General features: G+C 43.0%; 1 protein-coding gene across 7 annotated transcripts in view; it reads right to left on the reverse strand.

Annotated features, from left to right (window-relative positions):
- The window catches only part of phldb2b (pleckstrin homology-like domain, family B, member 2b), a 37,189-nt gene that overhangs the window by 13,249 nt on the left and 2,764 nt on the right, over window positions 1-21,176 (reverse strand). For 6 of the 7 annotated variants that reach the window (XM_047568327.1, XM_047568326.1, XM_047568324.1 and 3 more), the window contains exons 2-10: window positions 17,537-17,593; window positions 17,286-17,409; window positions 15,454-15,552; window positions 14,654-14,737; window positions 7,960-8,079; window positions 5,900-6,084; window positions 4,348-5,577; window positions 839-1,219; window positions 41-202 (exon numbers count right to left, since the gene is read on the reverse strand). In XM_047568327.1, the coding sequence (XP_047424283.1) occupies window positions 41-202; window positions 839-1,219; window positions 4,348-5,577; window positions 5,900-6,084; window positions 7,960-8,079; window positions 14,654-14,737; window positions 15,454-15,552; window positions 17,286-17,409; window positions 17,537-17,593 (2,442 nt within the window). Of the gene's footprint in view, window positions 1-40; window positions 203-838; window positions 1,220-4,347; window positions 5,578-5,899; window positions 6,085-7,959; window positions 8,080-12,047; window positions 12,271-14,653; window positions 14,738-15,453; window positions 15,553-17,285; window positions 17,410-17,536; window positions 17,594-21,176 lie in introns of those variants that run through there. The other variant, XM_047568331.1, reaches the window with a different exon arrangement.

The raw sequence follows: 21,176 nt of genomic DNA on the forward strand, positions 1-21,176 counted from the left end.
GGATTTATAGTAGAACTGTCGGCAAAAAGCATCTATGTACCTCTCGTGCAGATTCTTCCATTTGGTTGTCCAGCTCTTTGATCTTTTGCTCCAGTTCCTCCATGTTGTTCAGTACCTGGATCCGCTCCTCTTCAACACGCCTCACTTCCTCCTCCGAAGGCATCATGTCCTGTCCACGGCGATGAGCTGCATCATCTAGAGCCTGACGACAACATCATCAATACAGTCACTGATTTAACCCCTGTAAAGATGCAGTTACAGTGAAGACTGTACATAATAATAATTGACTGTAAGAGAAGTAGACACCACAAATTCAACAACAATAACATGTGGTGGTGCAATGAAGCCTATAAAACAAATATATTCCATTGGGCAGACACCAGTACACATACACACACACATTCAAACTTCAGCTGCCAATTCTAGATGGTAACACATATCCTGCTCTAATCTAATAAAGGGGCCGTAAAAATATCACCCATCTGTGTATGTGAAGGCTCTTTGTGTCAATCCCTTCCAAGTATTAGAAGGAGAGATCCCTATTACCTTCATGTTTTCCAGTAGGAATGTGGAGCTTTAACACTCCCCACATTAACCCTGATTAATCTTTTAAGAAGCCAACCAAAGTCAAAGGTTCTCATTTAGCAGTATTACACGGGTCTTATACACAAGATTAAGTGATATCTATCATTTCTGACAGTGTTCTTATTTACACTCCACTTTACATTTTACTTGAATCAACAACACACCACGTGTGCATGCTGGGCATTTCTGTATTTGCATAAAGCAGACATGCATCATCTAACAAGCATTCAAATAAGTGTCCTATGTCTGGTACCTCATTTGTCCTCATTGTGCGCGGGGAGGGAGACGGTGCAAAGCTGCGCAGGCTAACGGCAGGTGATTCCGCCCTGTTGTCACGGTGACCACTGCTGCGCCTCCGTCGTACCTGAAGATCGTCGTCATAGTAACCGTTCTCCGATCCAGGCGAGTTTGGGGTCCCATTCCCCACGGTCCCATTGACAGCTGAAGAGTCCGAGAACACCGAGGGCGTGTCGTCGTCGTCGTCGTCGTTCAGCTGTAGCTTCTGAAGCTCCTGGTTGATTTTTTGAAGGTCCGCGACCGCTGAAGTTGGACTCGTGGTCGCGCCGCCTCCATCCCTTTCAGATCGGCCCAGTTCAGAACAAAGAGACAAGATGGTCTCAAGCCGCTGTCGCTCCTGGAATGACACATGTGCATGAGTTACGGTATATGCCCATGAAGCAGTCTTTATCCCTACCTACGTTATTAATGCTCTGATGCTGTTGCCCAGGGCAGGTTATTTAAAAAAAGAGTATCTATAAAAAGAAGAACACAACCTCATGCATAGCCACAGTGCATACAGTTGTATACAGGCTGTAACAAACTGTACAAACTTAATCATTTCAGACATCAGCTAAATTTATGTTAAACTTTTATCACAGTCACAGCAGCTCAGCATTTAATGTCTTTTCATCATAAAATCAAGTTTCCAGCGCTCAGATTACCTGGGGAAGCATCGCAGAAGTCAATCCCTATAGTTAAAATCTTCTTTCTTTGTCCACAGTCATTTACTTGGTACTCAGAGCCGTTCTTTCTTGTATGCAATTCACAAACTAAAAATAGTATCAATCGTAAACATTATTTCCACTTCTGGAAGAGTTCTGCTTTCCACCGATCTGCCTGCCTGAACACAGCTTTAAGAGAGGAGCTACAGAGGCGACTGAGAGCCAAAATGCCCCCTTAAAGGTTGAGTAGTAACTTCCCTAGAAGGGAGAAGTACATGAGCCGCACAGTAATCCTGTGCAAGTAATATTAGATACAGGGAGAGGGGGGAAAAGAGAGGGGAAGTGGGAAAGGTGTGTGTATGTGTGAGAGATTGTGAGTGAGGTAATGAGAAGGTGGACAGCTGTCAACTTAGATCGGAAGTGTGCGTGTGAACAGGCCATGACACCAAACACAGGAATGCGTCTGTGTGTACGGCCACTGAGGAAACAAGACACTTTCCAGGGAAATGTGAACTAGGAAGGAATCCGGACCAGGTGAGGTTAAACTGTGAGAGTATTGAGATAGTCATCTGTCCGTTTAGAAAGGCTGAAGAGAGACGTACTATTTAGTGTTTATTATTAAACCAACTGTTTAGAATCTAGCATTTTATTCTAATTAATAATTGTTCATTTTTGCATATCATTGACCATGGGACAAATAATCTTTGTTATGCATGTATGGATGCACACAAACATGATGTTGTAATGTGAACCAGGAGCTGATACGAAACAAGCCTGTGTCAGTTTGTCACCTTGTTCTATTCTAACAGGCACAAGCCTATGCAGAGCCACAGTAGTAATCATCTGTCTGAGAGAGAGAGACTGAAAGAACAAGGACAGAGTTGAAAATTAATGATGGACAGAAGAACAGAAAAAAAATGGAATTATTCTGTTCTCACTATCACACTGTGATGTTCAGGGGAAATAAATACATAAATACATAAAAACTCTCCCAATGATAAATGGACATGGAAGCATTTTGTTTGTTTTCAGTTAAGGTAAATATTTTTTTTTCATTTTTCCTTTTATCCTTTCTTCCTTTATTCATTATGATATCATTTTAGTCCTGCTATAAGGAAGAAACATTGTAATTCTATTCTCTTGTGAATTTTGTGAATGCCACAGTGTTTATACAAATTAGACTCTACTACTCTGCTAAAATCCACCTTGTAAACATGGATTAATAGAATACAGTTATCTAAACTTAACCGTGTAATCGTGCTGTGGACTATTTGTACATTTTACTTCTGTCAGTCCTCAAGCACTAAGCCAAAATAACATTTTCACATATTTAGAATACAGTTTTCTAAATGTCCACTAGATGGCAGGACAGTTCAAGACAAGGAGAGATGCTTTACTTAAGTTTGGGCAGCAGTGTGAATGTCACAATTGTGGGCTTCAGGTGTCCAGGCACCTACACTGATCAGGCATAACATTATGACCACCTTGCTAATATTGTGTAGGATCCCCTAGTGCCTCCAAAACGTGTTGTTAGTGGAGGTCTCTGGCTCGTATGGGTTGAGGTGAAAGGCCTCTGTGGATCAGGCTTGAACCAGTGCCTCCCACAGACACTTCTGGTAAATGTGGGAGGCCAAGTCAACACCTTCTGTGCTGTTATTCATGTAATTTAAGTTGCTTCCATCTTGGAGTGTGTTGCTATGGGGTGGGAGTGCCTGGTCTGGTCTAGGTGGCTGGTACATGTCTAAATAACATCCGCACGAATGCCACATCCAAACGTTTCAAAACAGAACACTGAATTATCACAAAATGGTCAATGATATTTACTTCTCTGGTGTCAGTAGTGTTAATGTTGTGGCTGATCAGTGTATCTCACCAAAACTTAACAATATTAGTTTATTTTAATATGTATTATTAAAACCATATTCAAAATGTGAATTAGTGTTTGATTAACCAGATTTGACTGCATACTTTAATAGGAGCAGAAACTACAACTACAGCAATAAACTTTCCCAGTTAAAATAAATATTACATCCTAATATGGGCCAAAGGGCAACTTGGCTCTACTAAAAACACACAAGATGCCAGCCTGTCATACCACCATCAAGCTAAAAGCCACAGTCAGGCTTATGAAACATGGTTCTGTTTGTATGGTATTCGGGAAACTATTTCTCACAGTTAAAGAGACACCGAGCAGATTATAGCTGTGTGAAAGAAACATATAAAGAAAGAGGGATAGTGAGGTCATTCCACTTGTCATTATATGCCGAGCATCTGCCCATTTATCCACCTGCTACACTACAACTCTGTAATCTCCTTGGTTTCTCTTACCCACATCTGACTGATGTGTGCTGTGGCTCTTCAGCAGTACCGACCACACTGGGCGGACGTTCAGATGACTGACATAAATACGCACCGCACATATACAAGCACAGGGTTAAGAATAGGCATGTTAGTATGGGCTAACTGCCATAAGCATCTGTTGAGTGGTGAACCTCACTATGTGTGTGTGTGTGTGTGTGTGTGTCTGCATGTTGAGCTCTCTGGGAGAGTATGTTTGAGGGGCCAAGGAATAGGTTGCTCTGAACGGAAACATTCCTCCGCTCACTCCATTTCTTGTATGTGTTTGTTTGCAAGCGCAGAATAATATCATACCCTTCTATTTTTATCTTTAGAACAACACCCCGTCAGCTGTCGATTCATCCGTAAGATTAGCTGATTTACAAGTTAACATCTCTACTTATATCGTTTGTTATGAGTGGAAATAACCAGCTGTAAATCAAATAAATCAAATTTCACTTTAAAAACAGAAACGTAAACTCACCAGTCTCTCCACCTCCTGCTCGCGGAGTCTCTCCTCTTTCTGTCGTTGGTGGTAGTCTGTCAATTCTTCCTTCCCGCTCAGTGAGCTGATGCTCCCTCTTCTTTCCCTGAAGCCCCCTGGTGGGGTCACTCCTGCCTTTCCAAAAGACTGTCTCCTCTCCCCTAAACCAATCCCAGGTTCCAGTCCCGCCTTCCCAAACGAAGACCTCCTCTGTCCAAATCCCTGTCCCGGGGCGTCTTTCAGGTCCAGTCCCACACCTCGACTCTCCCGTCCCCCCAAAGACGTCCCTGAGGAGTGTCCGTGGTTGGCCAGCCCTTCTGGTTCTGAAGAGCTGGAACTCGTGGAATTGTTGGTGCCCAGTGAGCTAGTGGAGGTCAAGCTGAGCTTTTTGGCAACACGGGGAGAAGAGGAGCCACCTGCTTTGGATGGTATTGTCACATCTGGTGGGGCGGTTGTGGGAGAGGTGGAGTGGTTGGCGGAGGGCGAGCTCTTTGGGGAGGAGAGGGAGATACACACAACACCTTCACCCTGAGTGGAAGTCTGGATCTGATTCCTGTTTAAAGTTTGCTGGCTGGAGCTACTAGAGTTGTGGTTGAGGTCAGAGCTGGCATTCTGACTGTTGCTGTAATGGTCTTTGCTATATTTGTAGCTCCCTGCAACATCAGACCGTCGCGGAGGCAGAGTTGACAAGGTCAACCCTCCGTTGTTATCCTGGTGGGATGGTGAGGGACAGAGACGTGGCAGCGAGCGGCTGTGTCCTCCTGCCGTCATGCCACCGAGCGAACCCGCTGAGTATTTTCTGGTTCGGCTGCTGGGCGGCGGCTCTTTGCTCCCGTAACTACGGCGTCCCAAACGGGGGCTTGAGGGCATGCTGGCTGCACCCCCCGACGATGGAGCGCGGGATGAGGAGGAGGGAGGTAGAGAGAGGAGGGAGCAATCGCTCCCAGCAACAGAATTGGAGGATCCTCCGCCATTCCACATGGAGAGCAAAGGAGAGGAGCCCGGGTTGTGCAGTCGCCGGCTATCACCGATGCCAATGTTTTCCTGATTCCGGCCAGCTAGAGTGCGGGATGCCAGAGAAGAGGAAGGGTCAGACCTTCGTCCAGGGGAAAGAGGGGAAGCAGATTTCAAAGACATAGGGGGACGATCTGTGCCATAGAAACGCCTTGCCTGTTCCTGGTAGGCTGATGAAGACGTGGCTAGACTGGACACAGGTGTGGTGGGAGGAGACTGAGACACAGAAAGGAGAAAAACATGTCACGACAGGAAATGCTGGATAATTCACTTAACACTGAATTATCTAGTCTCACACATAAAACTGTTTTTATAGTCACAAGTAAACACAGAGAGACCTATTTACAGATATGGTAGGACTTAAGTAGGTTAATGTTTCTAAGTAAATTTTGTTTCCCGTTAAACATTGCAATATTGTCCAGGATAACGGTAACCCCTGATTAGCTGCGTTTGCTTTTGCAGTTAATAAGTAAACCTCTGTTAGCTTTGTTTAGGCTGAAACAGACATCCGGGATGAGCACACTGAATTATAGCTGACCTGTGTTACACTAAAGTAGGAGGGGCTTGCATTCCCGTTGGCTCTCAGACTGTTTTCCAAGGCAATTTTCTTGCGTTGCAAAGTGTCCATCAAGTCCCGAAGCTCAGAGGCCGATCGCATGCCCCTAGCACTGCTGGTGCCGCCCACCACGGCATGGCTATAGTCGCTGCTGAACTTCAGGTAATCTAGAGGGGCAAAGAGACAAAAGGGAAAATAAATCAATAGATATCAAGGAAAAGTATACAAAGAGGTGAACATATAACACTGATAAAGAGAATAACCTATTCTGGGAAGAGAAAATAAAACAATGGCTAAGCAATGAAGATGCAAGGGCATCACGTGTTTATGATTTGTTAGAAAACTGAGATCAGAAAAAAAGAAAAGAAGGGTTGGACAAGTGGTTATAAATGGAGACAGAGGAGAAAGAGGGAGGTTGCATGAGTACCTGAAGCTGCAGCTATTCATAAATGGGGCCCTTGGCAGAACAAACCCAAACCAAACAATCTGCAACTGGCAGCAAATCCCACAGAACAGGACTTAACTCACACGCATGCACACACATACGACCACTGCTTGGCTGCTAATGCACACTCACACAAAACCCATCCATTACATCCAAGGCAAACAAGTTCAGTCTCTTAGTACAGGATTTTGGTAAATGAAAAAGACCACAAAATATTCTGGAATACTCTCAAGAGGCCCACCGCCCTTCCTAAAGCCTTTTATTTAAAGCTGCTTCAGCAGAGTGAGGGGGTCTTTTTTCCAGACCTCAACGGAGTTGGTTTTAACTTCCTTCCTGCTAAATTTAACAAAGAAATATCAGCCAAAAACGATCATTTGCTCCAAAAAAAAAACAAACAAAAAAAACAAGGATCAGCAGACGCACATGCGATAGCTGCCTCTCCTTCTACTTTCTGAGAAAGATTCCAAAGAGCGAATGGTAAACATCCCATCATTAGACGTGCAGGTGAAAATACTTAGGGTGCAGCACTGTGTGAGAAAATTCATCTGTGGCTTTATGTGGAAAAGAAGCTATTACAACGTTGAAGCTTAGACCACCCACTGTTTCACTGCCACACACACACACACACACACACACACACAGGAGCTTTCGTACAACTGACAACTGTGGCCCCGCCTGAGAGAAATACAACTCTGTATGTACCGTAAGTACAAAATGCCAAGAAAGTACACAAGAGTTAAGGAATTCCACCACTTTGGCTTAGCCGAGTAATTTTGCAAGAGGAACCAGAGCAGCATGAAGTGCACGTCATGGCTGAACATAAGCCTGTGTGAGAAAATGCTAAACCTTACATGGTGGAAAGAACCGGGGCAGAAAATAAAAGGCATCATAAGATCTAACACACACACGCACGCACGTACACACGCAAGGCTGTTTGTGTCCATACATGGGCAGATTTATACTAGAGGCCTGGTGTGCATCAACACTCTTCAATTCTGATTATCCCCTGCTTTGTGTGGGAGTCCTCCTTTTAGGTGCACATGTCAGAGTTTGACTCTTGGCAACCTGGAGGATAACGGTAAAGATTGTGTCTGCACATAATAACAAGTGTGTGTGTGTGTGTGTGAGAGAGAGAGAGAGATGCATGAAAACCCCAGATAAGCTAAGGGGGAGAGAAGAACATTCCTTGTGTCTAGGAGTTTGAAGAGCAAGAATCCCTTGGAATATGGAGACACATATACACACACACACACAGACACACCTTGCTCACAACCAGATCAATCACTTAGGAGTCCAGCTGTATCGCCATGGCAATGGAGGGGTACCAGATGACAAAAACATTCCAATATGCTTTGAATCTTAAGGTTGAGCATATGTGTGACAGTAGGTTTGTGTGCGTGGGGAAGACATATGATAGGGCTGCAAATGACCCCCACCCTAACGCTGTCTTTCTGCCTATTAGAGAGCAGATGGGCTCGTGGTGTAGTGACAGGTAGCTAAGCAATGAGGAAAATATGCCAGGGGATAGGAAGAAAAGAGAAAGAGAAGGGGTTGACAAGGTTCAGGTTTAGTTCAGGGTCAGGGACGGGGTTTGTACCTGTGTTGTAGGCTAAGGCGGACACGGGGCTCTTCTGTGGAAGCATGCTCTTCATTCTGCTCGCCTCTTCGGGATGGTTGAACCGGAAGAAATAGGACTTACCCAGACACAGGGAATAACCTGAAGGGGAAACACAAACAAACAAGGTTGAATTTGAGATACAATTCAAAATTAACCGACACAGTGTAATCTAAATGGGTTAAACAGTAAATGTTGCCTAGTAGAAAGTGGCATTTGTGGCTTTCTCAGAATCTCTTTAAAATTACTATGAGCTTGGGATATTTATTCACAGCCAGACGCGCACTCGCACATGCTCAGCTAACCATTCCCCACCAGTGTTTGCTCTGGCCATCAATTAGGCTGAGAGGGCCAGGTATTAAACAAGATGTCAGGGTCACAACCTCTGCAATACACACAGCCAGCAACAGCTGTCCAAATACTTCTGACGGCAAGAGAGAGAGGGAGAGACACAGCAGTGCTGACACGCGCATAAGAGGTCTTAGGCAGGAAAAATATTGAAAGAAAAAGAGAGACGTGAAAACGGATGCACATTTTGTAGTGGCAGACAGGAAGAATAGAGGAAACTCACAAGGCATGCCACTAAACAAACTTCATTTCCTCACACGAACCTTCTACTTTCTTTGTTCTTTCAGCCTCCATTTGTCAGGGATGGGAGGTTCGGAAAAGCCTTACAGTAGAAACCCCCACAGCATATGTTTAAAGGGCTAAAAAAGCACCTCTTTAATAGCGCCATTACAGTTACATCAGATTGCTTGGAACTGAAGTCAGACACAACCACTGAGGCAAGAGGGGGGATAACGAGAGGGTGAATGGAAAAAGACTGAATGGAAAAACGTCAAAATGTTTTTTTTTTCTTTCTTTTCCTTTCTCTCGTCTTTTTTTTTTTTTGCCCTTTCTTTCTCACTCTCGGTCTCACGTCCAGATTTGTGAACATATCAAGCTAAAAGTCGATTTAAAGTTACCGTTTAGGCAAAAGGAGTCACATCTGTCTAGGCAGTCCCTTTAGAGTGCCTCGAGAGCAGATTCTTGTTTTTCTTTTCTTTTTTTTGTCTCTAAAGCTGCAATCCTCGGCGCAGGAGGAGGCCTGATTGTGGTGGAGGGTGGTAGCGAACGCAGATGAAAACAGTGTGAAAAATGTTTAGTCTACACAGCTGGACTGTGAACTTCTCAGATCCAAATTCATATAAACACAATCCTGCAGGTTTTGGCGCAAACTGTGAGGAATCGGCATCGCGACGGAAAGATCAAAAGACGTGGGGAAAAGAGGACAGAAGCGCACACACAGTAAACAGACACATAAGTCACCTTGTCAGAGAGTGTGAGCAACATCTAATAATGTGTGTTCCTCGCTGCCAGACATGAGTAATAAAAGTGTTTGAAATGCCGTGTTATCTGTGTGTGTGCATGTGTGTGTGGGAACATGTCCTGTAACAGCGTCTGCCTAATGAATCACAGCACCTCTCAGTATTTAGCATTAACACAGCACACACACACACACACACACACACACACACACACACACACACACACACACACACACACACACACACAGGCAGCAGTCAAGTCTTGTAAAAATCTAATTTCCTACCCTCAATAGCCTCACCATGTGCCACCTTTAAAGCGGATGGTAAAGTGTGACGGCCTGATTTGTTCGCAGCCCCCGGCCCTCCCCTCTTTCTAATTTCCTCCCAACCACTTAGCTGACAAATAACTACAAGCTAATCCTCTCCACTGTTCTACTATCAGCATAAATGAATCGCGCCGTGTGTTCGTGTCTATGTTTAACGAAGTAAAAGAAAGGAGAAAAGAAGAGATTATCAAGGGTTTCGATAAATTCCTCTCTCATCCAGACACCTAAAACAGTCTTTACTTCTAAAATCTTCTAAAAAGCAAACAACCAATCTAATGTTAACCGCTCACAGACAAACTTAATTTAAGTCTGGTGTCTCAAATAACCTGAATAAACACGCCCACCTACCTCTATCCATACAAAGTCATACCGCCCGCAACAAAACTAATTTAATCTCGTTCACGTGTTGCCTTGTTTACCAGCGAATTGAGTTTGCCTCCCATGTCAGAAAATGCACGGACCACCGCACACATGTGCACAGACCATCCCACCTCCCCACCCCCCCACACACACTTTCCAAAAACAACAAAACTTTAAATTAGCCCGTATATACATTTATAGGATAATTTAAAGTTTGCGATCTACAAAGTCAGACCTCAGAGTCTTTGAGGACACAGATGTAGGAGCCGTGTGTCTGGAGCCAATTTCATTCCCCACGTAGATCTACACTCTCACCGCAGTGTTATGGGAGGGGAAACCCAAATATGTTTCTCTATTTGGTTAACGTAAGTGGAGGAATTGCCAAATTGAGACCATTAAGCCAGAATGAAAAATAAACCAATTACAATGATCCCATGTCAGGCATGTGCACGGATGAAACTCAGTTATCTGTCACTCGCACAGGACTGACACTCGGCGTAACTGTACTCGAAAAACTCTGAAGAGAAGTCGGAAAAATGATCACCCGTTTGTGGCAAAGTGTAGAAACTGTTTGGAAAAACAGCATCTGCCTTCAAAAGGTGCATGGCGCTGAAGTTAAAACTTGATTTATTCATCCATGAAATGACGCATACAAACACAGGCCCCAGTGGGAGTGCAAATTGGCCTCAAAACCACAAATTAACCCTCTCTGGGGCACGAGGATCCAGGAGTAACATTGTGAAACAACAAACTGGTCTTTCTCAAGAGCGTTAGCGTAGATCAGTTCAGTCATTCAAACATATCCACGAAAGGATCAACCCACCCGGGCTGAATGCAGGCCTGGATATTAAACCGGATTACAACATCCAACCTATCGCCAATCAGAAGTAAATAAGTTAGAAAGAAAAGAAAACAGGTACAAGCTGATCAAACAAAATGCTTTTCTTTTGTCTGTTTTGTAATGCAAGACTGATAAAAAGAACAACCCCAAAATGTGCTACAGGCTGGCAGAAGAAAGACAATAACATGCAGGACAATGAAGCAGGTTTTGTTTTCAGGTGTCGGGTATCCTGACCACTGAGTCTGGCTTCATAACCGCAGGCTAGTTCTCTTTGTCATGTGCACTCACTCCTCAGTCTGTGAACTTGCCAGCTAAATTATGACCCCGAGGCACAAACACAAAGGTTATTTATGTGAAAATAAAAGTGCAGGCAGCGTGCTAAAAGCGACAGGCAAGCAGAACACAGCTGCAATTTAACTTCCACCACTCACATTCAAACCGTTGATCCTGTTGTAATGATGAGGCATGTGCCAAAGGCATATTTTCAACGATGCCAAAAATAGGATTAAGTAAAGCATATACAAAAAAAATGAACGTCATCTCATTAATATATATATTTATCTGTAAACCAGTGGGACATAATTCTTATCTGAAATGGCATCTTTTGCAGCAAATCGGGAGTGATTTTAATCCCAGCTGTTTATCCTGGCAGGTAAAAGATGTCTGCTCATTTCAGTGTTAAATAAGTAAGTCAATACCCTCAATGTAAACAGGCTGATAGGAGATAAGCTGAAAATGTAAGACTGGGAACATTGGACAGCCGGGTTCAAAGAGCATTTTGGACTAGTCTGAGGAGAGTGAATTCGTGATGGACAGTCAGTCATCAGGCGTCAGCGTGAATGAGAGTTTATAAAACACATCATACACATTACCCTGAGCACATACATAGACAAGCAGCAAAAGCACCAGTTTGGAAAAGATTATACTTGCAAATGAGCATGAGCGTTGTTCAGATTTTTAATCCTGATTTAAAATAGATTGACAGAGAGTTAGCTATAGATAGTAGGAGGGATTTCTCCATCGTTGTACATGCTTAATATCTCAAACCTGCGTTGTAGAACAGCTGCATTTAATTGTAAATACAACTGTAGCCTACTAAACAGTATTATAGTATTTAAAAAATATATATCAATGTATTTCAGTAAAGCTGGGAAAGATAAAAAGCAATACCTGAGTAAATACAACGTCACTTTGCAAACAACAACAACAAAAAAAAAAAAAAAATCCGTTACAAACCTTTTGAGTCCCATTCAGTTGTCACGACAAGAGTGTTACTTCGTTTAAGTTCTGGTGAATTGCTATGAAAAAAATTAGAAGACCTTTCTCCTAAGAGTTCAAACAACCAAACAGACAAACAAAATATATCTACTCTCGGTTGTATCCACTCTCTTGTTTGCCTCCCTCCTCCAATGCGCTACGCCTCCTGAGCCGCCTTGACACCGTGTGGAAGAAAGTTCACTGATTTACCATCCACGAGACCGAGACAGTCCCGGACTGTACCACATTTCAGCAAAATGGGGGGATGATGTCCGGGATTAAATATGGGAATTGGTTTAAACACTGACAATATGTACCAGAGAGATGTCGTAACACCAAATGCGACTACTGCAAGATAAAACCAACGTGTGCAAGTGATTAAAAACTGCATGCAAATAAGAGAGCAAAACGCCATCCCCCCTATTTGTCGCTGGTTCAAAGGCAGTTCGACGGAGAGGTATTTGGTGGACGCCCCCTCGGCTTTCTTTGTCTACATACCTATTTTCCTCTTCTTTGAAGTACCTTGGACTGTTGAAACCCTAAACCAGCTAATCTTTAGAGTCTGACCTCGTAAACCTGGCGGCTTCATTAGAATAAAAACAATTAGGAATTCATTACACCTCTAAAATAAGCAAAGCAACAGTGGGGCAAGCGACAGAAAAGAGATTTACGACTATGGCTTATGACTGGCTACAAACAAAATGGGAGAACTTGAGAGAGAAAAGCAACTATGAACACAAATTTAAAAAAGAGGGATTTTGGCCTCTCAGACTAAATTTTTCTTTTCTTTGTTGTTTTCAAGCATTTCAGAAATGAACATGAACATATGTCCCGTCTTTTTGGTTGTTCAGGAAGGTTTTGTAGAACAGCAAGAACAGTTTGGGTTCGCTTCAGGCAGTGGAAACGCTGGAACATTGAGTTAAAATGCTAAAAATTGCACGCAATTGATACTGAAATTTATCCTGTACTGTCACTTGATTCAATTCATCACATTAGAAATAACAATTAAAGGTATACCGGCTCCTTGTCAGTGTGTTTCTTTTGTTGTGATCGTCATGCGAACATATTATGACCTTACAAGTGTCTTCCAGCTGTTCCAGTGAGTGAGCGGTGAAGCTGATGTGATTCCAGGTCAAGCTCCGAATTCCCAAATACAGAACAGATCATTTCCTAAACATAGCTAATCATCTCCAGACTGCCCTTCAGTGTACATGTGTGTCTGTACGTGGTTAGGCTAATTCAGCCCAGAGCATGAAGCCAGCGGGTATTCCCAAGAGATTCTCTGCTTTTCTCTTTCTCCATAAGATTCCTAACAATTCCTTTTTGACTACTTTTTTTTTTAACCCCCTTTTTGCATTTTCTGTCCTTTTCCCCACCGGTGCTGCTTTACAATGCCATGGCGTCATGTGTGTGGACACACCGGGATGATGTCAACATTTGAATCAGCCAGGCACGGGGGAAGATAAATAGACCTGTCAATATTTAACTGAAATGGCCAGACCACACAGGACACAATGAAAAGGAGAAAAGTGTCAATAGAAGGGATGGATAAGTCAGCGCGCTGCATGGTCGGTGAAATAGGAGAGCGAAGAGAAAAGAAAGGAAAACAGAGTGGAAAGGCCAAAAAAAGTGAAACAGAGAGAACCCCACAGCTGAGAAAATCCAGGGAAATTGGGACAAGTGAGAAGAAGAGAGGGGGAAGTCAGGGAGGAGATAAACAGATTAAGACATGGTGCGACTTAAAACAGTCATGGGCAGCAATGGACAGCAAGCAGGAAGAGAAGTGAGTATGTTAGGGTGTTTTTGAGGCATGTTCCTAAGAGTTTTGTGCGCACCATAGTTGCTGGAAGCTGTGACTCATTGTAGCAGCTATCTGTTCCAAACCACAAGTTAAAGCAAACCAGCGGTACACACACACACATAACATCCAAAACACACACATGTGGAAATGCGCAACACACACACGTGCACACACACGACTATACTTTTATGTAATGTTACACACATAGCCTAAAGATACAGTACAGTACAACCCATCGTTTCCATGCAGAACGTCAGCAGAATGTTAACTGTGCCCATATGACTCAAGCACACATGGACAGGAACGCAAGTTAACCAAACCACAAACTCTCTGTTTTGCACACACACACACACACAAGTTATGAAATACAGAAAGTATGCACTCTTAAAGCAGTCAACTTTCATTCAGCCGCAGTACTACAACTAACCAGTAGGTGGCAACGTCTCAAAGCATGGATGAATGTGTCTAAGCAGGAGACTATGCTGAGAACAGATTGACCTATACAGTTCATTAGGTTCACTAGTATAATGAATGCATTCTAATATAACAGTCCTGCACTAAATATTTGCGATGGTGTTCAGAGTTTGTTTCAAGTAACTGAGAGAGCTGTTTCAACCGTGTTTTCATTTTGCTGACTTGGCTTAGAGGGTCCTGGCTAAATAACAGAAACACTTTTGTGTTTTATTTAGTCCAGTTCAACAGTGAGATCTTGTCCAAGAAGATACAGGAGTGGTATTTATTTTCACTAGTGTCCCTAGTGAAGTGTACTGTGCATGACTCTTACCCTGAGTGAGCGGTGTCGGCACAGTGACCTGGACTCCATCCAGACTGCAGAGGTGGCCACAGGGGTCTAGGGTCACAACCCCTCCTGTTATATTGATAGTGAGGAGAGGGTCGGGGTCAGTACATTCAGTCACTACAACATCATATAGTACACTGTATTTCCCCATTGGAAGATGTCTCCTTATTCCGTAACAAACACGCACATAACGTCATTCTGTCAATAAAAGTATTTTGGTCTGAACACTCTACGTGTTCTGATAGGTATCCAACACAAATTTACTTAACAAACATTACTTGTTTGTCCCTTTCATCGATTGGACTTTTACGATTGGAAGAAAATGCTAGTGTATTATTACATTTCATTCTGCTGCAGTTTTGTCACAATAGCCCTCTTTAAACGGGAAGAAAAACACTTAAGTAAAGAAGTGGTATTTATGAGCTCAGATTAGGGTCAACAAGATTTAGGGAATAAGAAAGGGATATTCACAAATAATCACAGAGTTGGCTCTTTGTATAAAAACAAAGATTTCATATGCATTAGAAATTCCGGTCTGTGGATGTGCAAATATAAAAAGTTTGGCAGTCATCATTTCTTTTGTTTTGGAGTTTAACAAATGTAATCCCACTTTCAGTGGATTAAAATTTTATAGTTCTACACTAAACTAAGATTAACTGGTTAAAGCGGAAGTCATAGGCTCTTTAATAAGATACAGTGTTAGATGTTAATATACTTACTAGTTCAGAAAACTGTTTCAATGCTAAAGATATTACGTAAATTCATAGAAAGTGATCTGATACAACCTTCATTGAAGATGAGACAGTGCTCTGCCTCGATGCCAGGGCCCTGGATTGTGATATCTTGAGGAATTGGAGCATCTTCTCTGCCTATACGGGTCACACCTGGAAAACCAAGAAATCCACTTTGATATCAGTGGGATGAGAAAAAAAACATAGCCAGTAGAACTGAGACTTGAATTAAAAACAGATGCCTCATTATGTCTCATATACACTGATCTGATCAGGCATAACATTATGACCACATTTCTAATGATGTGTTGGTGTTGTGACTCATCACAGAACAGACATGGACCTTCTTCTGAGGGTGTCCTGTGGTTTCTGGCAACAGAATGTTGTTAGTGTGGGTTGAGGGGAGGAACCTCTGTGGATCATCCCACAAATGCTTGATGAGTTTGGGTTCTAGTGAATTTGGAGGTCAGGTCAACACCTTGAACCTTGCATTGTCACAAGATGGTCACTGAAATTGATCATAATGTTATACCTAATCAGTGTACGTGGCTTGTTCCTTAAAAGAGTATTTTGAATTTCTCAAACTCATTCAGGGAAAAAAAAAAACAACCTTTGCTTTTCATTAAATATCGTGTTCACATTGTTGGAATTCCTCATTGGAATCGGAGACTGTGAAGGTGTGTAGCAGGGCAATGAACCAACATTAACCATCATTCAAATTAATTGAAATAAAGAGTAAATTCTGAGTGATTAAAGCACAAAAATAACATTTATCCTGACAGAATTAGAAAGGTCACTTTAAATGAACAAATGAATAATGAGTTTCACCAGTGCGGTCACATCATTTCTTACTGCACTGTTCTCATGGCAAAAACTGAGGGCAAACAAAAAGTGTCTCTGTCTCCGTGCACTAGTGATATAATGAGAGCTTTGTGATCCATGGTAATGCGGCAAGTGTGTGAGAGTCACCAATGTTAAGGCCTATAATCTAATGCCGGCTAGTTTTTACCATTCGATGCGCTGCGATCTGCAGGCTACTGAATAATTATCAGCTGCTCGAGCGTGCCTCTCACTCTATCGTGTTGTCGATCTCCCTGTCTTTGCTTGGCTCGCGTCTCGGTCGCGTGTCAAGCCAGATAACTAGAATAGTAATGAAGCAGCGGCACCTGCGGCCTGCTGAGCTGAGGAGGAGGGAGGATTACGTGACACCTGTGGACGGTTGATGACAGAGAAACTGTCATTTACTATAAATACTCAACCAGCTTCATCCCGCGCGTGCGTATGTGTTTGCACATGTGAGCTGATATTAACAGTACATTCAGTTTCATTTACAGTGGGTGCGTGTTTTGTGTAAAACATGAAATTATGCACTGCTTTATTGTTGTTTTCGTTGTGAGCAGAGTATTGACCTAATTTTTATCGAATTAACTGTGCGTTCAGGTTGTGCATTAACCGAGAATTATTTTGATCATCATTGAGAGTTTGCATAGATAACCTGGGCTGTGGGTAAATATTTGAAATCCAGGACTAAACAAACCCAGTGCAAGGAATTAACCTTCTCTTGACTTTGCTGCAGCCCAGCGTAAAGCATTTCATTCCCTCTGCCCCAACCCCCACCTCACATCTCATGTAACTATAGAAATGAAGCAATTGGTGAGCAGGGGGCGGGCAAAAAAAGAGGGGAGAGCAGGGAAAGCAAAGCAAAGAAATGAGACTGTTAAGATCCGGTTTCACTACAGGTCACAGATCTACATGACTGCTGGAAAATTACATTTCAACAATTAATGATCCGCGTGCATCCTTGATGTACTGAACTGTATGTGACGATGGATAACCTGGCAACCCGACCCCGTGGAGTGTACATTTCTATACCGCGTGTGTGTTACCTTCTTTCAGAGGCAGCAGGGTGATAGCCACACTCAGCCTCCCACTGCCCAGGCTGACCAGATGAGGCGTCGCAGTCTGGACCTTCAACCCCTTCCCTGTGTCGATCAGGTCCAGGGGCGGAGACTGCGAGCATCAGTCACAGCAGTTTCAGATTAAATACATGTTTGTTTGTTTTTCAAATCCAGTGTCATGATTAATTAATGAGCCACACAATAGGTATGATTATATGTAGCCGCGCGGATGCCCTCACCTTGGGTTCGACTGGAGATATCTGATCTGACTCTGGTTGGAACATCATCTCCGATTCCTGAAAGAAGAAGAAAAAAAGAAAAAAGAGCTCAATATCACAGCATACCCAGCTGCCACATGAGAGTAACTCTCCCTCTGAAAGTGTTCCAAGGAGAAAATACCACTTGAGAGGAAAAAAGACACGCATGCACACACGCACAAAAGCTTTTATTGCGTAGGGAAGAACTAACTGAAATGTTCCACAAAAACAGACTCCCCACGACGTGTGGGTTATGCTCCACCGTCACATTGCACTGAAAGCTTGTAAGAAAGCGAGAGCGACGTATGAGGCCTGAGGTAAATTTGTTTGTGTGTAAGGCAAAGCTTGGGCTAGTACAGATGTTACTTGAGAAAAAAAGTATGTGAATTCCAAATATTTTGGTTTGATTTTAAGGTAATTGATAGCAGAACCACGAGATAGCTATATTCATCAGTTACATACACCGATCAGGCATAACATTATGACCACCTTCCTAATATTGTGTAGATATCCCTCCAAAACAGTTGGGTACTCATCAGAGAGTGGACACGGGCCATCTGAGGGTGTCCTGTACTGACAGTAGTGTCTGGTAACAGAATGTTGTTAGTGTGGGCGTTTGGGTCCTATGAGTTGAAGGGAGGGGCCTCTGTGGAACAAGCTTGTGAGTTGTTCCTAAAACATTTCTGTCAGGCTGCATCCTGTTGGGGATGGCTGCTGCCATCAAGGAGCGTCATTGCTATGGGGTGGGTGTTCCTGGTCTGGTCTAGGTGGGTGGTACATGTCTAAGTAGCATCCACACAAATGCCAGGTCCAGAAGTTTCCGAGCAGAACACTGAACTGTTACAAGATGGTCAACGTCATCTACTCCTGTCGGTGGTTTTAATGTTGTGGCTGATCGATCTGTTCAACACTTGAGGTTCCTTGATAACTATTCAGCAGACAGCCAAGGAGCTGGGTTAATATCCATGGGTTCTAAAGTCATTACGAACGTTTTTATTGCCACTCCTTGGCATTAAATGTCTTAACCAGAACTTGTCCTTATCTGTCGGGGGGATTATGTTGAGCAGATTCATGCTCCTAAGGGGATAAATCATTTGGTCTGCTCATGTTTCTTCAAACGCCTGCCTCAGAAAATCCCTGCATGTGTTGCTCAATTTTGAGTTTTATTAATTATGCCAGCTAAAGACAATATCAAGCCAAAATACTGTGCAGTATGTACGTAGGAAGCTTAGGAAGTTACGTAGACAACAGACAGACAGCTGAGTGAGCTGAAAGGAAGCAAAAATCAGAAAGGGCCCTAAAAATGTGTGTGTGTTTCAGTAAATACACTCTGATCCCGTGCCAAGGACAATCCCCGCACTACCCTGCAATTCAGCGGAGCAAAAACAGCCTTGCTACTATTTGTGTGTCCACAGACAATCAAAGACACAAACATATGCGCTCGCTCTTAGACGGATGAGTGAAAAGCTTCTCACCAAAGCAGAGATGATTACAGCATATGGGAAACCACCACCACCACATCTAGCTTTCCACCGTTTCCTTCCTTCTCTTCCCCTTCTCTCTCTTTATTGTCCTCCCTCCCTCTCATCCATATTATCTCGTAGCAATCTTTTAATAATCTAAATTAGTCATCTCACGTAGTTGTGTTTTATTGTCCAAAGTGCTTCCTTCCTTTCTTTTATATTTCCTCATTGGTTTTTCCAAACTTACAGTAAACAGCAACTCATACTGTCCTGTTGCCTTCTTCTCGTCTGCACATCTCCCTTCCATGCGCCGTCATCCTGTCTTTTTAATCACACTATTTTCTCTTTTCCTTTCTTTCCTCAAATCACCAGCAAAGGAAACCCAAACCCAGCACTGTGCCGCTTCCTTTAATTCAGCGCCAGTTTCCTCTCTGAGGTCACTTCCCTCTCAGCAGCTTTGACACCACGGCTGCCACACTCACGCTCAGAATTCGGTCACCCTCGCAGCCCACGCAAACATCCACAAATAAAGTCACACATCAGCTCTTTTGCTGTCAAAGCAAGATACGGACTCCACATTCCAGTGATTTTTTTTTTTTTTTTGTTAACCCTCACTGGTGTAGACAAAGCAAACACACCATGTGTGATGGAAACATCAGCTGGACAGATTTTACACAAGCCTATGGAAATACAGAGGTCAGTCAGATCTCAAAGGTTAAGGAGGACGCTTTTGAACACCACACTTTTCTCTCCTCCTTTTCTGTCCCCTGACAGAGATTTCTTTTTAAAGTTAAAGTTTTTTTCTGATTCTGATGACTCGCCCCTCTCTCACGTAAATCTTCTCTTTTCTTCTGCTTCATTGTTCCTCTTCATTGTCTCGCTCTGTTGTTTATGTTCTTCCTGCTGCCCCCCTTCACCCTCTTCCACCAGGTGAGCTCCTGCCTAGGCAGGCAGAGACAAGTCCTGCTTGCTCTGGTTGAAGCGGAGCCGCCATGCGATAGATATCTACATTTCACCCGTTTCATCTTCAGGCTCTTCACAATTTTAGATTCAAGTTCTTCAAGATCAAACGTTAGAAAGTTAAAAACACACAAGTAGTTTGATGTACTGTGTATACCTCTGCAGTACCTTCCTTCACATTTAATTCATACTGCTTTATACTTAAATTTTTACATACGCCCTTGGACAGCAGGAACCTTTTCCAAATATTTGTAACTGTAAATTCCCACTTCTAAGTACTATTCGCTCAGCAAAACTTTAAAAGGCACAAGTAAACAGCTGTAAACAGCTCTCAGTGTTTGAAAAGTCATCTGCTGTTACATCACTCCAATGTTCCTATTGCAGTCCAACAAATTACTGAATATCATCTGACTCTCAGATGTTGGCGGAGACCAAAACTGGGCTAAAAGGCGACTTAATAGCAGGCCTACTTGGTCAAGTAGCTGGCAGTGTGACGCACTGACATACTCGTGTATGAAATCATTAGAAACCAAGATAAACTCATTGTGCAGTGGAGATAAAGACTGAGAGCTCCTGTCAGTGGATCAGGATGCGGTGTAGTCAAGGTTCGGGTTGTCAGGTTGTGCTCTTCTGTCAGGATGTCGTCACAACCGTATCATACCATAAATGGACACAAAATCAGAAATGTAATTTGTAACCATTCCAGTACACGAAGTCAATCTCAGGCTACTCCAGTGCTGCAAACATTAACATTTCATCACAAGCCAGTTCCTAGTATTGAATGGTATGATATACTTGGAAAGTTTTCAAAGATAAATGTTTCTTTTTATGGGAAAGTTGACCAACAGGAAAACATCCTACACGAACAGCCCTCGCTTAGTTTTGCTTTTAAGTTTAACCCTAAAACTAAAATACAGCCCAACTTGACCTTTAAATAGCTGAAAGACGTCAAACACACAATCGTCCTAAACTCACACTGACACAAGAACAAGAAAGCACACATGATCTCTCTTTGATCCCATCTGTAGGACAGCTGAGTCTTCCCAAACATATCTGAAGGCAGAAATGAAGAGAGAAAGAAAGAGATGGAAATGAGAGATGATGGGGGAGAAAAAAAAAGAGACAGTGGTGGATGACAGAGGGAGAACTCATAAATCCAGAAGGAAGGGACCAGCATTCTCAGACTGTTTTCATCTCGT

Source organism: Mugil cephalus, chromosome 18 (genome assembly GCF_022458985.1).
Source record: "Mugil cephalus isolate CIBA_MC_2020 chromosome 18, CIBA_Mcephalus_1.1, whole genome shotgun sequence".
Classification (NCBI taxonomy): domain Eukaryota; kingdom Metazoa; phylum Chordata; class Actinopteri; order Mugiliformes; family Mugilidae; genus Mugil; species Mugil cephalus.